Source organism: Rana temporaria, chromosome 3, assembly GCF_905171775.1.
Source record: "Rana temporaria chromosome 3, aRanTem1.1, whole genome shotgun sequence".
Classification (NCBI taxonomy): Eukaryota; Metazoa; Chordata; class Amphibia; order Anura; family Ranidae; genus Rana; species Rana temporaria.
The window spans coordinates 361,191,778-361,212,315 of NC_053491.1; the positions used below are offsets into that span (position 1 = coordinate 361,191,778).

General features: G+C 44.4%; 1 protein-coding gene across 1 annotated transcript in view; it reads left to right on the forward strand.

Moving 5' to 3' along the window:
• Positions 1–19,246, forward strand: part of WNT5B (Wnt family member 5B) — a 198,788-nt gene extending 179,542 nt beyond the window's left edge. Inside the window, exons 4-5 of the mRNA XM_040345302.1 lie at positions 1,129–1,421; positions 17,820–19,246. Coding sequence (XP_040201236.1) covers positions 1,129–1,421; positions 17,820–18,278 — 752 coding nt within the window. The 3' untranslated portion in view covers positions 18,279–19,246. The remainder of the gene's footprint in view (positions 1–1,128; positions 1,422–17,819) is intronic.
• The last annotated feature ends 1,292 nt before the right edge of the window (positions 19,247–20,538 follow it).

Below are 20,538 nucleotides of genomic sequence, written 5' to 3' on the forward strand. Positions count from 1 at the left end.
TACCTGTCCAGTGTGCCCGCGATGCTGGCAGACGAGGACGAGCAATCGCTCGTCTCTGGGATGCTGCTGCCGCCATCCTCACTGAGGGAATCAGGAAGTGAAGCATTGGGGCTTCACTGCCCGATTCCCTACTGCACATGCGTGAGTAGCGCGACGCACCGTCACTGGTCCCGCTCTCTCCTGGGAGCAGTGTGTTTCCCAGAAGACAGCGGGGGGCTGAGGGTGACGCGAAACGGAAATTCTATTTTTGGGTGGAACTCCGCTTTAATGCACTAAATATGTTCAAGCCAAACTCCAGCTAATACTTATAAATAAATAAAAGCTGATTATTGTAATCACTCCTGTCAGTGGTAAATGTCTGAACCCTCAAACTGCACAATTGTTGGCGGACAATTTTAAAGCATGCTATCCCACATTTGTTGGCGGACAACAGCCTGTCATCACACAATTCCCGTCGGATAATATGATCGTGTGTATGAGCCTTTAGGCCGACCATAGACAGTTCGAGATGCAAACCATGTATGGGCAGGCTGAATGATCAATCAGCTTGGGTACAACCAGCCTGCCGGATTTCACATGCGAATATCACTAGCGGCTGGTATGCCCACTAGCAATAATCACTGTCTTCTCTCGTCCCCCCTGCCGGTAGAATACAATGGCTCGGCGGGAGGGATTCCGGCATCAATGCTGTCTGTGGTTGCAGGAAAGAAATTTGCTTGGTGTATGGCCTGCATTACTGGCCTTAAAAGAAGTAGCCTGAAAAAATAAAACGAATGCAGCCATCAAATCTAAGAATTAGTAAGCTGCAATACGATAAATGTTTGCTTTTGGGTTTAATGTGACTTTAAACACCCAATGGGACTAAACTGATCCAATAGAAATCACAAACCATTCTGTCAATTTATAGAGCTGTTGATAGTTTTTTTTACTATTTTGTTAACCACCTCCGATCGCAGAGAGCCAATCGTAATTTAGATTAATTAATTGATTGGTAAATATATTTGGATGCATACATTTTACAGAATGAAATTTCCCCTAATTGATAACATTGTTGCCATATTAGCTATAAAATGTAGTATGTTTAGATTTCTCCTGTCTTAAAACTCGTTGTTTTCTTTTGTCTTTCAGGAAGCAGAGAGGCCGCCTTCACCTATGCCATCAGCGCAGCGGGAGTGGTGAATGCCATCAGCCGTGCCTGCCGAGAGGGGGAGCTGGCGACTTGTGGCTGCAGCAGGACTGCACGTCCCAAAGACTTGCCCCGAGACTGGCTGTGGGGTGGCTGTGGGGACAATGTGGATTATGGCTACAGGTTCGCCAAAGAGTTTGTGGATGCTCGAGAGAGAGAGAAAAATTACCCCAAAGGGTCTGAAGAGCAATCGCGGGCATTAATGAATCTGCAAAACAATGAGGCAGGACGCAGGGTGAGTACGAATTATGCCTGCTGACCCAATCCTCTTGGGTCAAAAAAAGTTAAATTTTATTTCCATCATTTACACTTTCAAAATTACAGAAAACAAAAAAATGGCGTCTGCAAAAGTTTGGGCACCCTGCAGAATTAATAGCATGCACTGCCCCCTTTGCAAAGCTTAGACCTCCCAGTGTCATGGATTGTTATCAATCATCGTCTGGGAAGACCAGGTGATGTCAATCTCAAAGGTTTTAAATGCCCAGACTCATCCGACCTTGCCCCAACAATCAGCACCATGGGTTCTTCTAAGCAGTTGTCTAGAAAACTGAAACTGAAAATAGTTGACGCTCACAAAGCTGGAGAAGGCTATAAGAAGATAGCAAAGCGTTTTCAGATGTCAATATCCTCTGTTCGGAATGTAATTAAGAAATGGCAGTCATCAGGAACAGTGGAAGTTAAAGCAAGATCTGGAAGACCAAGAAAAATATCAGACAGAACAGCTCGCAGGATTGTGAGAAAAGCAATTCAAAACCCACGTTTGACTGCATGATCCCTCCAGAAAGATCTGGCAGACACTGGAGTTGTGGTACACTATTCCACTATAAAGAGATACTTGTACAAATATGGTCTTCATGGAAGAGTCATCAGAAGAAAACTTCTTCTACGTCCACTTCACAAAAATCTGCGTTTGAACTTTGCAAATGAACATATAGACAAGCCTGGTGCATTTTGGAAACAAGTTCTGTGGACCGATGAGGTTGAAATATAACTTTTTGGCCGGAATGAGCAAAGGTACGTTTGGAGAAGAAAGGGCACAGAATTTAATGAAAAGAACTTCTGTCCAACTGTTAAGCATCGGGGTTGATCAATCATGCTTTGAGGTTGTATTGCAGCCAGTGGCACAGGGAACATTTCACGAGTCGAAGGAAAAATGGATTCAATAAAATTTCAGCAAATTTTGGATGGTAACTTGATGCCATCTGTGAAAAAGCTGAAGTTAAAGAGAGGATGGCTTCTACAAATGGATAATTATCCTAAACACACCTCAAAATCCACGGGGGATTACATCAAGAGGCGTAAACTGAAGGTTTTGCCATGGCCTTCACAATCTCCTGACCTCAACATAATTGAAAATCCATGGATAGACCTTAAAAGAGCAGTGCGTGACAGACAGCCCAGAAATCTCAAAGAACTGGAAGACTTTTGTAAGGAAGAATGGGCAAAGATACCTCAAACAAGAATTGAAAGACTCTTGGCTGGCTACAAAAAGCGTTTACAAGCTGTGATACTTGCCAAAGGGGGCAGTACAAGATATTAACTCTGCAGGGTGCCCAAACTTTTGTAGACGCCATTTTTTTGTTTTCCGTAATTTTGAAGGTGTAAATGATGGAAATAAAATCTAACTTTTTTTGACATATTATAAGAATGTCTAATCTGTAATTTTTTTTTCTTTTTTTTTTTAACTAATCTGTAATTTGATGCCTTTTGGAGATTTTTCCATCTTTCCTTGGCTTCGTTATGCACATTAATACACATTTTTAGCCCGGCCCTCCTAAAGTCTAAAGAGCAATAAAGTGGCCCTTTGTTTGAAAAGTTTGGAGACCCCTGGTCTATAATGTTGATCCATGTTTATGTCATGATCCTTATACAATCCTCCAATCCTTGGAGGGTGTGAGAAAGTGTCCTTGGGCCCCATGGGTGCTAGATGCTCCCCCATTTCTAGCAACTATGTGTTTGAAGCTTAGGGCCATGTCACATGAGCACAATTGTTGCCAGTGAGATTTCGCTAAACCTCTTACCTCCTTCTATGGCGTTGTTCAGTTGCTGTTCCTCGTGTAGTAAATGCGATTTCACATAATTCTTGAACTGCAAGAAAGTGATGCTCATGTGAATGTTGTTGGTGCACCTTGGTGGTTCTGTAAGTGTGACATCAACCAGGGGTTGCCAGAGATGGATGGGAAGATTGAGGCCTTGTACACACGACCGAGAAACTCGTCGTAAATGAAACATCGTTTTCCTCGACGAGTTCCTTGTTAGGCTTGTCGAGAATCTTGACAAGCTTTCCTTGCATACACACTTTCAAGACAAAATCTCGTCGTTCTCAAACGCGGTGACGTACAACACGTACGAAGGCACTATAAAGGGGAAGTTTGATTCCACTGGCGCCACCCTTGGGGCTGCTTTTGCTAATCTCATGTTACTGCGTGTTAAGTAAAAGTTTGGTGAGAGACGATTTGCGCTTTTCAGTCTGTTAAAGCATGACGAATGTTCTATCTTCATTACAAACGCTACTTTTACGAAGGCGCGCTCCCTTCTCATACTTTATTCTGAGCATGCGCGGGTTTCTAAGCATGCACACGAACGTGTTTCTCATCGTAAATCAGCCCGACGAGAAACACGACGAGGAAATTGAGACTCCCGACGAGAAAAAAAAAGAGAGCATGTTCTCTTTTTTTCTCGTCGAGATCCACGACAGTTTTCTCGACGAAAAACATACACACGACCGTTTTCCTCGGCAAAAAAGCTCTGCCAACATTTTTCTTGATGGATTTTGCCGAGGAAAACGGTCGTGTGTACGAGGCCAGAGTGATGAAAATTGCTTTGATACTGATAACGGAAGATCAGGACCACACACACACACAGATCTTCCATTAGGTCAAAAATTCTCCCTGTGCAAAACAATAGCAGCTCCCATCAGCCACAAATTCCAAGTAATTATTGAAACTGGGAGCATCATTTGTAGTAATTGGCCTGTTTATGGCCACCTTTTGGCTGTACTTTTTTTTTTTTTTTGCTCGGGTTGAAGCTGATGATGCTTCACCTGTTAGAAAATTCCTTTAGAGCGTAAGTGCTTTGTTAGCAAAGTAAATGCAGCTGCTGAACCAGCAACAGAGCATTCAGCTGACATAACATAATACGGAGGCATGAATTGCCCTGTGCATGTTATATAGGAGGGGGCTGCAGAAATCTCTCATACATCCTTAATCTGGAATGACATTTCCATGTACTGAAAACAAAACGCAATGGGCCTAATAAACTATCAGTGATGAAACATTAAAATAGTGCAGATTGCAAAAATGTTTCCAGTGCTACAAACAATGATATACAATGCATGTTCTTGTGGAATACGACATAAATAAGAGAGTCAATATTTGTGTGACATACAATAAAAAGACTACATATATTTTGGGCGCATAGAATAAGCGCAGGCAGTAGATGGCGCCAAAATCTTTATAAACTATGGTCATTGCATCATAGTAGGTAATTTGTTGCAGCTTGCTACTTTTTTGCAACAATTTTGTATCCAAAGGTTGATTTACTAAAGGCAAATAGACTGTGGGGGTTATTTACGAACAGTAAATACACTTTACACTGCAAGTGCAAACTACAAGTGCAAAGTGCACTGAAAGTGCAGTCGCTGTAGATCTGAGGGGGACATGAAAGGAAAATAAAAAACAGCATTTTTAGCTTGCACATGATTGGTTGATAAAATCAGCAGAGCTTCCCCTCACTTCAAATCTACCCCTGAGATTTACAGTGACTGCACTTCCAAGTGCACTTTCAGTGCAATTTCAAGTTCACTTGTAGTGCAAAGTGGATTTGCCTTTCGCTGATTTAAAGCTCAACTCCTTAGTTATAAAAACACCAGTTAATCCCATTATGGATTTATTAGAAAATGGATAATAGTATTTGTACACAATTAGCAAAAGTGCTCACATTTGTCTAAATATCAGGCTCCTGGGGGGTTATTTACTAAAGGCAAATCCACTTTGCACTAAGTGCAAAGTGCACTTGAAAATTGCACTGAAAGTGCAGTCGCTCTAGATCCGAGGGGGACTAATAGAAATAGAAAACAACATTTTAGCTTGCACATGATTGGATAATAAAATCAGCAGAGCTTCCCCTTGTTTCAGATCTAGCCCTCAGATTTACAGCAACTGCACTTCCAAGTGGGCTTTCAGTGTAATTTCAAGTGCACTTTGCACTTGTAGTGCAAAGTGGATTTGCCTTTCGTAAATTACCCCCTTGCAGTCACCTGGCAGCACTCGAAGTTTGAAAAGCTTGATTGCTTTGCATAGTGCTGTTGCTTACAGGAGGGTAGAGTGCAGTGATGGCCTCATCGGTGTGCTGCAGCCCCTTAATTATCCAATCACAGACTGCGACCAGGCTGTAGTGGTTAACTGCAGTATAGTGTAAAGCGAGGGCCAAACTTGCTGTGCTGCCCAAAAAGTTTCACCTAGCCATTGTGATCAAAATTAAATAAAGCGGGCCATAGATGGATGTTTTTATCCTATTTTTTGATCAGCCAGCTTGCTGATTAAAAAAACAAAACAAAAAAAAACAAATGGATTCCCCCATCCACACATTCAAGGAGGATGAAAAAAATCCTCCTCGCTGTGCTATTATTTTTACGACAGCGGGACAACTCTGCTGTCAGAATACACTGAACAGTGCTGCAGCCGATTTGCTGTATGTGCTGATTAAAAGAAAAAGTTTCAACATTCCCTTTCAAAAGAAGCTGATCATAAAGCCTGGTACACACGATCAGATTTAATGCGGACAAAGCGTAGGACTTTTGCCTGAAGGGCGGTGGCCGTGAACTTGTCTTGCATACAAACGGCAAAGCATTGTCGTCCAACAACGTGCTTTTTCAGCTCTTTTACGCCACCCTTTGGGCAACTTCTGCTTATGTTGTCTTATGGATAAGCATTGCTTCCGAGTAGGCGTGTTTGTGAGTGAGTGAGTAACTCGTATAGCGCAACAAATGCGAACTTAATCGCCTCAAGGCGCTTTGCATCCAGTGTCGTCCTGGTCCTTCAGAAGAGGTGGGTCTTTAGTTTTTTCCTAAAAACCCGATGGTTTCTTTCAAGCGGATGGTAGTGGGTAGAGCATTCCAGAGCCGTGGTCCTTGGACTGCAAATATACATTCTCCCTTAGATTTGTAGCAGGATTTAGGGATTTGGAGAAGGTTTTGGTTGGTTGACCGGAGCACCCGCTTGGTGACGTAGGGTTTTATTTTCTTGTACTTTGGATTTTTTTTTCGACTGACTTTAGTACACACATTTGTTGTCAGAAAATTTGAAAGCATGCTATCCAACATTTGTTGTCGGAAAATCCGACAACAATTGTCCGATGGAGCATACAAGCGGTTGGATTTTCTGACAAAAGCCTGCCATCGAACAATTCCCGTTGGAAAATCCGATCATGTGTATGGGCCTTTAGATCGACTTTTCTCTAGCAGGAACTGCCATAGATGTATTGAAATTTGGTTGGTTCCTGCTGCGTTTCCAAATTTCAATCTATCTATCTATGGCCAGCTGTAAAGCCTCGTACACACGACCGAGGAACTCGACGTGCGAAACACATAGTTTTCCTCGTCGAGTTCCTTGTTAGGCCTCGTACACACGGCCGAGAAACTCGACAGGCAAAACACACGATGTTTTGCTCGTCGAGTTCCTTGTGAAGCCGCCGAGGATCTCGCCAACTTTTCCCATTGCCGTCGGGGAAAAAGAAGACATGCTTTCTTTTTGGCCCGACGAGATCCTTGGCGGTTTCCTCGTTGAAAGGTGTACATACGACCGGTTTCCTCTGCAAAAAAAAAAAACCAAGCAAGCTTCTTGCTGGTTTTTGCCGAGAAACTCGGCCGTGTGTACGAGGCCTCAGGCTGTTGAGGAACTCGACAAGGCAAGTTTCTCCATTTCCGTCGAGGAAAAAGAAGACATGTTCTCTTTTTGGCTCGACGTGATCCTCAACAGTTTCCTCGTCGAAAAATGTACACACGACCGGTTTCCTTGGCAAAAAAAAAATCCCAGCAGTTTCTTGCTGGTTTTTGCCGAGAAACTCGGTCGTGTGTACGAGACCTGAGACCCCAAGCACATTGGGCTGACAGCCGCTGTGGCTGGACGATGCACCGAGCAGTACTGATGTCCATCTCTGGCCAGCTTTAGGATTGGACAGATCCCAGGAGCCAGGTAGCCAATAATGCCCCACTGCACCAAACTTTTGAGTTTTTTTCTAGTTGTCAATGGAGCTGGCGTCGAAAAAAGTCTTGCTGGCTCCTGGTTTGGACAGACTGATTTCTGAACTCCATTTTAATTTGTCCACCCCAAGGTTGGCTCGAATGTTCCCAGTCAGTCATGTGCTGAGACTTTTGATCATCACTAAAAGACGACAATCTTATGTCTGTGCTTAGCTTTGGTCTACAGCTTACAGACAGTCCTTCCCTGCAGGAGATCTTGTACAAACACTCCATATCTATAGGTAGAACTATTTCACATCAAAGCAGTTTAAAAAAAAAAAAAATCTTGCAGTGTTTTCGTCTCTCTAATTACAAGCTGAGGGTTTTAAGTAGCACAAACGCAAAATCAGATTTGTCCAAGTAATGCCTCTTCAAGCTTGTCTTTGTCACCTAATCAAGCTGCACCAAATGTTGGGAAAGAGTGACAAGGTCAGGAATGTCACATCTCCTCCACTGGCCATAAAGCAGGACACAACTAACAAATACAATCTCACCTAGGGGTCCAGAGCCCCCTACACTCTCACTGTAATAAAGAGGTCATAAACCGACTATCACACCTCCAGCATAGCACAAATGTTCTGTTCCTGTCCTGGCTGGGGGTGGGGGGTGTTTACTCTCCCCCATCCTCTGGCTTTTATGGTCCTACATTTCTTTGTTTATGCCTTGTGCTGTTGTTGTGGCACTTCCTCTCTTTTCAGCTGCCCCCCCCCCCAAATAACTGCAGACCCCCCCCCTTCCTTACATTCCTGTTTGGCCTACCTGGGACCCCTCATTACTTGCGATGTCTTTTGACTTTTGGGGATGAATAATGCACAACAAACTTAGGCTGCCCATACATTATACAATTTTCTTTTAGACTTACCTAAACCATATAATATGAGGTCAAACCTAAACACTTTCAATTTGTATGCAATCAGGCATAGTTGAAGGTAAATCTAAAGCAGCCCATACATGAGGTTGCAGGAAAAAAATTTGCTTGATTCCACCATGAACACAGACAGTGTTGACAGGGGAATTCTCCAGCCAAGTCCTTGGCATGAGGCATTGAAGACAGTCATTATCGCTAGCGGCTATATAATAATCGCATGTAAGCAGGGCCAATGCTATCACTAGGCAAACTAGGCAGCCACCTAGGGCGCCCGGCCACTGGTGTTCCTAGTCTCTTTTCTCTGCAGCAAGCAACTAAAGCCTCGTACACACGACCGAGGAACTCGATGGGCGAAACACATCGTTTTGCTCGTCAAGTTCCTTGTTAGGCTGTCGAGGAACTCGACAAGGCAAGTTTCTCCATTCCCTTCAAGGAAATAGAGAACTTGCTCTCTTTTTGGCTCGTTGAGTTTCTCAACAGTTTCCTCGACGAAAATGTACACACGACCGGTTTCCTCGGGAAAAAAAATATCTCCCAGCAAGTTTCTCGTGTGTACGAGGCTTCAGTCTCAGGCCTCGTACACACGACCGTTTTCCTCGGCAAAATACATCAAGAAAAATGCTGGCAGAGAAAAACGGTCATGTGTATGTTTTTCGTCGAGAAAACTGTTGTGGATCTCAACGAGAAAAAAAAAGAACATACTCTCTTTTTTCTCATCGGGAGTCTCAATTTCCTCGTCGTGTTTCTTGTTGGGCTGGTTTACGACAAGAAACACGTTCGTGTGTATGCTTAGAAACCCGTGCATGCTCAGAATAAAGTATGAGACGAGAGCGCTACTTCGGTAAATTAGCGTTCATAATGGAGATAGCACCTGAAAATCGCGAATCGACTCTCACCAAACTTTTACTTAACACGCAGTAACATGAGATTAGCAAAAGCAGCCCCAAGGGTGGCGCCAGTGGAAGCGAACTTCCCCTTTATAGTGCCGTCGTACGTGTTGTACATCACCGCGTTTGAGAACAACAAGATTTTGTCTTGACAGTGTGTATGCAAAGAAAGCTTGACAAGATTCTCGTCGAGGAAAACGATAATGACGAGATTCTCAGTCGTGTGTGAGAGGCCTCAGTATCAGCAGGCAGCCACCACTAGGCGCAGCACCTGGCAGAGGACTGTGTCTGTGTCCCAAATCCTGAATGAATGAAAGCAAGCAAACATTTATTTATGGGCACTGGTAGGCTGCATTGATGGGTGCTGGTAGGCTGCATTTGATGGGCGCTGGTGAGGCTGCATTTGATGGGCGCTGGTGGACTGCATTTGATGGGCGTTTCACTAGAAAGGTGGGGTATACATTGGCAGGGCAAAGGGGGTGGAGTCAGGGGTGGGGCCAGGGGGCAGCAAAATTAAGTTTCGCCTAGGGCAGGGGTCTCTAAACTATGGCCCTGCAGTTGTTTAGGAACTACTATTCCCATCATGTCTAGGCATGTCTGTGAATGTCAGAGTTTTACAATGCCTCATGGGATGTGTAGTTCCACAACAGCTGGAGGGCTGTAGTTTGGAGATCCCTGGCCTAGGGTGTCAAAAATCCTTGCACCAGCACTGTGTGTAAGATCCAGCAGGCTGGTTGTACCCAAGTTGATCGATTGATCAACTTGGTACATTCAGCCTGCCCATATATGGTTCGAACCTCGGCTGCCTTCTTTATAGCTTGGCTTGTGGTACGTACAATTTACTCTTTTGTGTTAAGGTGCATATTCATTTTGAGGGCTCATTCACAGCAGCAGCTTTGGGTTGTGTTGGGGAGCGTTGTCCAATGCAGTCCCAATGCAAGAACAAGGCAGTGTGCCTTATGTCCTATAGCTTGAGTGCACACCATGCGCTGCTTTGCACTTGCACTTTTATACAGTGGGGTTTATTTGCTAAAGCTAGAGAGGGCAAAGTTAGACACAATTCTGCAGAGAAACCAATCAGCTTCTAACCTCAGCGTGCCTTATTAAGCTTTAACAATAAAACCTGGAAGCTGATTGGTTTCTCTGCAGAATTGTGACTTATTTTGCCCTCTCTAGTTTTATTAAATAAACCCCAATGTGTCTTGATTTAAAAAAAAGAGAGAGAGAGAGAAATAAACAAGTACTGGAATGCGTTTGAACAACAGCATTGCATCAAAGAACAGAAGAAGTTTATGCCGTAAAACATCACACATGCATTATGCTCACAATAACTGGTGTTTTGAGGCTTTGTAAATGATCCCTTAAAGTGAACACGACAAGGAAATTGAGACTCCCGTCGAGGAAAAAGAGAACTTGTTCGAGTTCCTCTACAGTTTCCTCAATGAAAAACGTACACACAACCGTTTTCCTCTGCAAAAAAGCTCTCCCACCAAGTTTCTTGATGGATTCTGTCGAGGAAAACGGTTGTGTAAGTACATGGCAGGATGGCGCTAGAGGGTACTTGCATCTTTGTGGTGTGGACATTAGAGTGAGACATTTTAAATTGGGTTTCGGTAGTGTGCATTTTTACAACACAATGGGAATTTGTCCTTTAGGCCCGCTCACAGCTGCAGTACAGCTCAGCATATGGTGTGTTGTTGTCCACTGCTTTGTTGAAAATGCTGCAGGTATGTATTTTTTGTGCGTTGGGGCAGGGGGTTTGTTAATGTAGTGCTAAAAAAAATTGTGCGTTGGGGCAGGGGTTTGTTAATGTAGTGCTAAAAATTGTATCTCACTGCACATACAAGTGTGGAGGGTCTTCCATTTTAGACTTGTGTGTTGTGGTAACGCATGCAGCATTGCACATTACATGCAATGCAGTTCTTTTTGAATTGTAACCCAATGCACTAAGGCAATGCATGTGTTGCAGTGTGTCACAGGGTGGTAATTATGTGGCACATATGATTTTTGGAATATTTTTTTTGCGTTGGCAGCCTATTATTTTCACAAGGCTGCCTTAATACAATGAACTTTAAAGCGGGAGCTCACCCATTTATTAAATTTTTTTTTTTTTTCCCCTTAGATTCCTGCTCGTTCGGTCTAGGGGAATCGGCTATTTGTATTAAAATATGATCCGTACTTACCCGTTTTCGAGATGCATCTTCTTCCGTCGCTTCCGGGTATGGGTCTTCGGGAGCGGGCGTTCCTTCTTGATTGACAGTCTTCCGAGAGGCTTCCGACGGTCGCATCCATCGCGTCACTCGTAGCCGAAAGAAGCCGAACGTCGGTGCGGCTCTATACAGCGCCTGCGCACCGACGTTCGGCTTCTTTCGGAAAATCGTGACGCGATGGATGCGACCGTTGGAAGCCTCTCGGAAGACTGTCAATCAAGAAGGAACGCCCAGTCCCGCAGCCCATACCCGGAAGCGGCGGAGAAGATGCATCTCGTAAACGGGTAAGTACAGATCATATTTTAAAACCACTAGCCGATTCCCCTAGACAAAACGAGCAGGAATCTAAGGCTAAAAAGTGCCCTCTAAGGGTGAACCCCCGCTTTAACATACAACATAATGCACCTTAACAGACCACATAATGGCAAATGGCTCCTTAAACTTTTATAAATAGCTCTCTGTTGACCATTGACCCTGAGCACAACCTGTGATTATTGCATATGTACACAATCCAGCAACTTTCTTGCTGCCTTTTCTATAATAAACACCTCCAGAGCTCCCATAGGGAGTTACCTGGATTGGAACAAATGATGCTCAATTAACTCTCATCACTTGCAGGCATCATGCCGTGTAGGGACCTCTGTCCTATCTTAGCAGTCCTTTGCATAAGCAGATCCCCATCTTATTATTTCATGTGTGATCTCAGTGAACTGACTTCTGTCCTTTTCCCTACATGTAAGACCCCCTGTGTGTATCCTAATTGCTGAGTTCCTATGTGAGGAAGCTGAGGCTTTAATGTGGAAATGGCCGAGGTGTCTTTGAACACAAGTGGCGTTGGCAGAAAATAAACCTCTTCTTTCTCTTTTCCTTCAACTCTTCCACATTGTTCTTCTACTTCCACTGAATATCAAATAGAGATCCTCAGTGTTCTATTCAGTGCGTTGTATTGTTCTTCACACTTGTCTTGTCCTTACTGCAAACAGGACAGGAGTTTGTCACCCGAGCTTGGCACACTTATAGCTATCACTGCTGAGAATTGCAGATTTTTATTTTCCCAGCCTTATATAGTCTTAATGCTGAACATTCTGAACTAACCCTTTACATACTGCTACACTGCTAGTAGTTGGCATTTTGCAGAGTAGGGACTGGCCAGAGAGGGTTTGCTTTGATCCAGTTGGCCAGCTTGAACATGCATTGCAATGTATGCAAGAGTCCCTATTTTTTATTTATGTTTTTGTAAAGGTTTGCTAGAAATATTTAAAGTAAATGTAAAAAATGTTTTCCCTAAATAGCTTCCTTTACCTTAGTGCAGTCCTCCTTCACTTACCTCATCCTTCCATTTTGCTTTTAAATGTCCTTATTTCTTCTGAGAAATCCTCACTTCCTGTTCTTCTGTTTGTAACTACACACAGTAATGCAACACTTTCTCCCTGGTGTGCAGGAAGCCTCTTGTGGGGGGAGGGAGCGAGCAGGAGTGTCAGGACGCCCACTAACACACAGCTCCTTTCTCTATCTGCAAAGTAGAGAGTGTCCTGACCCTCCTGGCCGCCCCCTCAATAGGCTTTCTCCACACCAGGGAGAAAGTGTCGCATTAAGGTGTGTAGTTACAGACAGAAGAACAGAAAGTGAGGATTTCTCAGAAGAAATAAGGACATTTAAAACAAAATGGAAGGATGAGGTAAGTGAAGGAGGACTGCACTAAGGTAAAGGAAGCTATATAGGGAATAGGGGTGCAACTGATCACAGTTGATCCGTGATCCGAACGGGTCACCCCCTTCGGATCGGAACACACTGTGATCCGCGGATTGCCACGGCTCCGGAGCTAGGCCGAAGCTGCGGCCTTTCCTAATGTTACGGCGGCGGCTCCGGAGCTAGGCCGATGCCGCAGCCTTTCCTAATGTTATGGCCGCGGCTTCGGCCTACCTCCGGAGCCGCGACCATAACGCTAGGAAAGGCCGCGGCTTCGGCCTAGCTCCGGAGCCGCCGCCGTAACATTAGGAAAGGCCGCGGCTTCGGCCTAGCTCCGGAGCCGCAGCCATCTTGGTACACTCGGCGGCGGCCCTCCTCTGTTTACACCCACAGAGGAGGAGCCCGCACTCGTGGGACACACCGCTTGGGGAGTGTCTGTCGGTACTAGCTGGGGGGGGGGGGTCACTGTAATGAGAGCAGGGGGGGGTCACTGTAATGAGAGCAGGGGGGTCACTGTAATGAGAGCAGGGGGGTCACTGTAATGAGAGAAGGGGGGTCACTGTAATGAGAGAAGGGGGGTCACTAATGAGAGCAGGGGGGTCACTGTAATGAGAGCAGGGGGGTCACTGTAATGAGAGAAGGGGGGTCACTGTAATGAGAGAAGGGGGGGTCACTGTAATGAGAGAAGGGGGGTCACTGTACTAAGGGGGGGTCACTGTACTGAGAGCAGGGGGGTCACTGTACTGAGAAGGGGGGTCACTGTACTGAGAGCAGGGGGGTCACTGTACTGAGAGCAGGGGGGTCACTGTACTGAGAGCAGGGGGGTCACTGTACTGAGAGCAGGGGGGTCACTGTACTGAGAAGGGGGGTCACTGTACTGAGAGGAGGGGGGGGGTCACTGTACTGAGAGGAGGGGGGGTGTCTGCACCGAGGGGGTACTATAGTTGGTGGGGGGGGGGGGGGACATGTGGATATTACAGTGGGGAAGATTTTTTTTTTTTTGCCGATCCGAAAAATGATCCGATCCGTGACTCCTGATCCGAGGAACGATCCGAACCGTGAGTTTTTTGATCCGTTGCACCCCTAATAGGGAAACATTTTTTACCTTTACAACCCCTTTACATATTTCTAGCAAACCTTTGCAAAAAAATAAATAAAAAATAGGGACTCTTGCATATATTGCAATGCATGTTCAAGCTGGCCAACTGGATCAAAGCAAACCCTCTCTGGCCAGTCCATACTCTACTCTGCAAAATGCCAACTACTAGCATAGTTTAGTGGACATATAGGGGTTGATTTACTAAAACTGGAGCATGTAAAATCTGGTGCAGCTCTGCAAAGAAGCCAAACAGCTTCCCCATGTTATTGCCAAAGCTTAATTGAACAAGCTGAAGTTAGAAGCTGATTGGCTGCCATGCACAGCTACACCAGATTCTAAATGCTCCAGTTTTAGTAAATCAACCTCTGAGTGCCATTATAGGAAGACAGACAGAGGATTTCTATTTTTACATTTATATTGCATAGTGCAGCTCAGTGACCAGATCTGATTCTGTAGCCTTTCTCCAACTGTGTCTGTCTCCCCTATATTGGCACTACATATGAACAGTTTGTTGCCTTAGCCTTGGGGTGCCATTCAAAATCAAATGCTTGAAAATGCCACTTACAGCTGCACACATGCTGTGCTTTGCAGCCATGGCAAAAATTAAATAGCAGTTTGGCAGGTGTTGCCTCTGCCAAACGCAACTAGGTCTATGGGGCCACCTTGCCACCACAGTAGTGTGGCATTTGAAGGGTTAAATGAGGCAACATATCGCCTCCTCACTGTCCCCTAAATGTCTCTGAGAAGTGATCTGGGTGTAGATCGCTTTTCAGAGAAGTGGCAATCCTTGCTGCACATCTGAGTGAGCCCCAAGACATACTGGGGTGGATTTACTAATGCCAAATAGACAGTACACTTTGCAAGTGCAGTTCCACTCATTTTCCCTAGAACTTAGTAAATGTGGTAAAACTCTGCTGATGTACATCATCCAATCATGTGCAAGGAAAAATGTTTATGTAGCACCTATATTTAGGGTATAACATAAAACTCGGTGCTTGCACACACACACACACACACACAAACTTACAGGAATGCAGGATATTTCTCCCCCTGGTGTTCCACTGATTGCATGTGCAAAATACATGGAAAATTGTTTCATATATAATTTTTTTGTATTTCTCCTTTATCTGTACACTCAAATACCAACTCTGTATGGCTACAAATAGCAGTTTCAATTATCTTCAAGCCACATAGCACCTCCTACTGGTTCTCACTGGGTACTGCACCACATGTGAGTTTGTGGTCCTTGTGCTAATGATAACAGAGGACCTTCATCCTTTTTACTCACTTGTAACATGAATATTTACTAGGCTTCTTTTAAAAATGTTATATATATATATATATATATATATATATTTAAAAAAAATGGGGGGGGGGGGCACCTTTACAGCAAATAGGGGTCAATCACTAACATGGTACTTACTGCTACTGTGTTATATACATAATTTTACTATTTTTTTTTTCAATCTGCTAAAGTTTTATCCCAAACATTATGCGAATTTACCCTTTATATGTTATGTATGTAATATTAAACATGTTGTGCTGCATTGTGTATGTAAATAACTGTAAAAAAAATACTAACTTCTAGCTGTCACCAGGACAAGAATAGAGGGGACATCTAATGGTGATGCCTGTTAGATCTTTCATCACTCTGATTTCACTGCACTCTGCAAGCTCCTTACAAGGTCCATTAGAAGCTGCATCAAGTCACACAGAGACAGACAAGTTAATTTCCTAGGACATCCAGCACCATCTAGATCAGGGGTCAGCAACCTTTTCCCACTTGAGGGCCGTATTCAATGTATGTGAATGCACAGAGGGCCAAATTCACCTGCTAATAAAGATAATAATAATCCTAACATAGTAATGATAACAGTACAGGTTTACCTCACTTTAAGGCACTTCATTAATACAAAGCCAGTTCACCCTGAGGGAGCATGTGGCTGGGGATTCGACATTTAATGCCCCCTCCCCCACCCTGGCACCCAAGGGTGGCTGACGCCAACCCTGCCAGCATGGTCTGGAGATGGGGTTCCTGTCTCTAGGGGTCCCTGTCCCCTGGCGTGATGTGTCCCTGGAAGGGATCCCTGTCCCCAGGGGAGAAGGTGTCCCTGTTCCCAGGGGTGATGGTGTCCCTGTTCCCAGGGGTGATGGTGTCCCTGTCGCCAGATGAGGAGGGGTCCCTGTCCCCAGGGGTGATGGGTCCCCTCCCCCATTGCAGTGTTTTCTGTACCCCATAGCAGTGTCCTCTGGCCCCTTCACATTACTCCCATAGTGTCCTCTGCCCCCCCCCCCCCATAGCAAGTTTCTTGTGCCCCCAAAGCTGTGTCATCTGTCCCCTGCACCCTTCCACTGTAGTATCCTCTGTCCCCACCATAGTGTCCCCTGTCCCCACCATAGTGTCCCCTGTCCCCACCATAGTGTCCCCTGTCCCCACCATAGTGTCCTCTGTACCCCTCTTAGTGTCCTCTGTACACCCCATAGTGTTCTCCGTCCCCACCAAAATGTCCCCTGTCCCCACCATAGTGTCCCCTGTCCCCACCCCCCACCATAGTGTCCCCTGTCCCCACCATAGTGTCCTCTGTACCCCCCATAGTCTCCTCTTCCCCCACCATAGTGTCCTCTGTCCCCACCATAGTGTTCTCTGTCCCCACCATAGTGTCCTCTGTCCCCACCATAGTGTCCTATCTCCCCGCTCTGCCTAAAGACAATGACAGTGATCACCGCTTCCTGTAATCGGAAGCGGTGAGCACTGTCTTGTCACATGTAGCCCATTCCCCCTACAGTAAGAATCACTCACTAGGGCACACTTAACCCCTACAGCGCCACCTAGTGGTTAACCCATTCACTGCCAGTGTAATTTTCACAGTAATCAGTGCATTTTTATAGCACTGATCGCTGTAAAAATGACAATGGTCCCAAAAATGTGTCAAAAGTGTCCGATGTGTCCACCATAATGTCACAGTAATGATAAAAATCGCTAATCGCCGCCATTACTAGTAAAAAAAATATATTAATAAAAATGCCATAAAACTATCCCCTATTTTGTAGACGCTATAACTTTTGCGCAAACCAATCAACAAACACTTATTGTGATTTTTTTTTACCAAAAATATGTAGAAGAATACATATCAGACCTAAACTGAGGAAAAAAAATAATATTTATATATATTTTTTGGGAATATTTATTACAACAAAAAGTAAAAAATATTGCATTTTTTTCAAAATTGTCGCTCTATTTTTGTTTATAGCGCAAAAAATTAAGACTGCAGAGGTGATCAAATACCACCAAAATAAAGCTCTATTTGTGAGAAAAAAAGGACTACAATTTTGTTTGGGAGCCTCGTCGCACGACCGCGCAATTGTCAGTTAAAGCGACGCAGTGCCAAATTGCAAAAAGTGGACCGGTCATTTAGCAACAAAATGGTCCGCGGCTTAAGTGGTTAAACAGTGTGTGTTTAGTATCATTTTAAGCTTTACATGTATTTTAAGGGAAGCTTCTTGTCTTGCTCGTATATATACTTGTAATTGGATATTTATATTGAAAAATCAACCTACAGTATGTCCAGCATTGACGCAACTTAAATGACCGATAATCTATTTCCTTTTCATAATCCCTTGTTATTTTCTTTTCTCTAGGCTGTGTATAAGTTGGCTGATGTGGCCTGCAAGTGTCATGGCGTTTCGGGTTCCTGTAGCCTGAAAACCTGTTGGCTACAGTTGGCTGACTTCCGCAAGGTGGGCGAATATCTGAAGGAGAAATATGACAGCGCAGCAGCCATGAGACTAAACAAGCGCAGCAAATTGGAACAGGTCAATCAGCGCTTTAATGCTCCCACTGCGGACGATCTCGTCTATCTAGACACCAGCCCGGACTATTGCCTGCGCAACGAGACCACGGGCTCCCTTGGCACGCAGGGTCGGCTCTGCAACAAGACCTCAGAGGGTATGGATGGGTGTGAACTGATGTGCTGCGGGCGAGGTTACGACCAGTTCAAGACGGTGCAGGTCGAGCGTTGCCACTGCAAGTTCCACTGGTGCTGCTTCGTCAAATGCAAGAAATGCACGGAAATTGTAGACCAGTATGTGTGCAAATAACACAGCGCTTGCAAGCGACTTGTGCTTCTCTGTGCTGCTCCTAAGCCACCCTTCCCCACAACAACCACGCTCCGCCGTGCCAGCATCTCCTTCCCCAGCACAAAAACAGAGGCAGATATATATGTATAGAGTATAAAAGTAAATATATATATGTAGATATATATTTTTATATGTGTATAAAGGAAAGGAACTACATGAAAAGGACTTTGATTATGAGGGATGGACAACACACAGCGGCAATCTTGAAGGACATCGCACATGCGATAATGGAGACCATTGGCTGTCCACAGCTGATAAAGTGGAAGAGTCTGGAATCCACGAGGAGTGACTGGGTCGGCTCAGGGAGACATGAGGTTGGCCATCATGATATTTCCCTTACCAGCACTTGTCTTGGAGATTGATCCAAAAGAGAAAAGGACCCAAAAACCCAATAGATCTATCTCTTTGGGGGCTCAACAGACTGATCCACCCATCCCAAAGAACTGATTGGCCAGTAGGTCACAACGATCAGCAAATGGGATGCATCTTTTAACCCAAAAAAGGGAAAAGGTCAACTGATTGAACGCTTTATTGTGGATTGAAATCCCCTCTATTGGGGCTCATTTCCATGCCCTGTTGGTGGAAACCATAAGCCGCCTTCCATCGTTGTAGAAGCTGTTCTAAACTGTTGCACTATACATTGATGTGGAGTATTTGTACACGCATTTATTTCAACTGATTTCAACACTTTCAAATATTTCTGCAGCAAGCATCATCTATCGATAAATGTACCTACCACCACCCCTCTGTTTCCATCCGACTGTCATCCGATCCACCAGACGTATGGGGAATGGATCTCCTTCTGTCTTTTTAGCAGACAGGATTGGATGTCGGCAGTTGTCAATGGACACATGTCCCTGTTGACATCCGCTGCTCCATAGAAAGCAATGGATGGCCGGATTTCCACTCTCCCCAGTAGGACACAGGCAGCAAAAATAAATAAAAAATGGATAGGGGTTTTAGTGTATCCAAAACCAAAAACAAATATTTTGGCCATATAAACACTTTAATACAATCTGGCATAATATTCAGGATGAAGGAGCATTCCTTCCACAAGTCAACATGGGAAATTGGGGTACGGCCTCTGGGATGCATTACATGGCACTCTTGCCTTGCTGACCTCTGTTGCTGTAGACATCAGGGAAGAGACTGTGTCCTTCCATTATTTACCTTATGCATGAATAGTAGCAATTGGCTTACAATTGTTGGGTGGTGCTTGGTATCTGCACCGCGGAGGAGGATACCTCCACCTGGATGGAATATCTAGCTGTCAGTTAACTAAAGCTGGCCATACGCTATACAATCTAATTGTACAATCTCCTTTATGGTGGCCGTACACACGTTGGTTTTATTGTCAATGTGCAATCCAATCATAACTTCCCTTCTGATGAATTTAGATTCTATTTAGATCAGGTTCAGTTAAACTAGGTCAATCGGCCAGGGCAGAAAATGATTAATTATTATGTATCAATTGGAAGCACTAACATGATTTGGTTATTAATTTGACCATATTTCGATCCATCAGATTATGAGATTGTATGGTAAAAACAGATGCGATTGAAAATGTATGATCACAGCTTTCAACAATTAAAATCACTTCCCCCATGTGGCTTAAGCCTCGTACACACGACTGAGGAACTCGACGGGCGAAACACATCGTTTTCCTCGTCAAGTTCTTTGTTAGGCTGTCGAGGAACTCGACAAGGCAAGTTTCTCCATTCCCTTCGAGGAAAAAGAATACATGCTCTCTTTTTGGCTCGACGGGATCCTCGACAGTTTCCTCGTCGAAAAATGTACACACGACTGGTTTCCTCAGCAAAAAAAAAATCCCGGCAAGTTTCCTGCTGGTTTTTGCCAAGAAACTCTTGTGTGTGTACGAGGCCTTATAGATTGAATGGGTTGTGGATTGTAATTTGATTATTCCTATTGGAAGAGATTCATCAGAAAATAAATTGATCATGTACTGAAGCGTGTATGGCCACCATTAGATTCATCGAAACTATGAGGCTCTACCTAAACAATCTCTTCAATTTGTATCAAATCAGGCAAGCCCTTGCACTTTTTAGTTAATTGTGTATAAAAAAAAAGGATTGTACAATTATGTTGTATAGTTAGCGTAAGACTTAGGCCTCTTACACACGATAGGTTAAACAGAGGAAAACCGATCGTGTGTGGGCCCCATAGGTTATTTAACCATCGGTTAAAAAAAAAGCCAACTTGC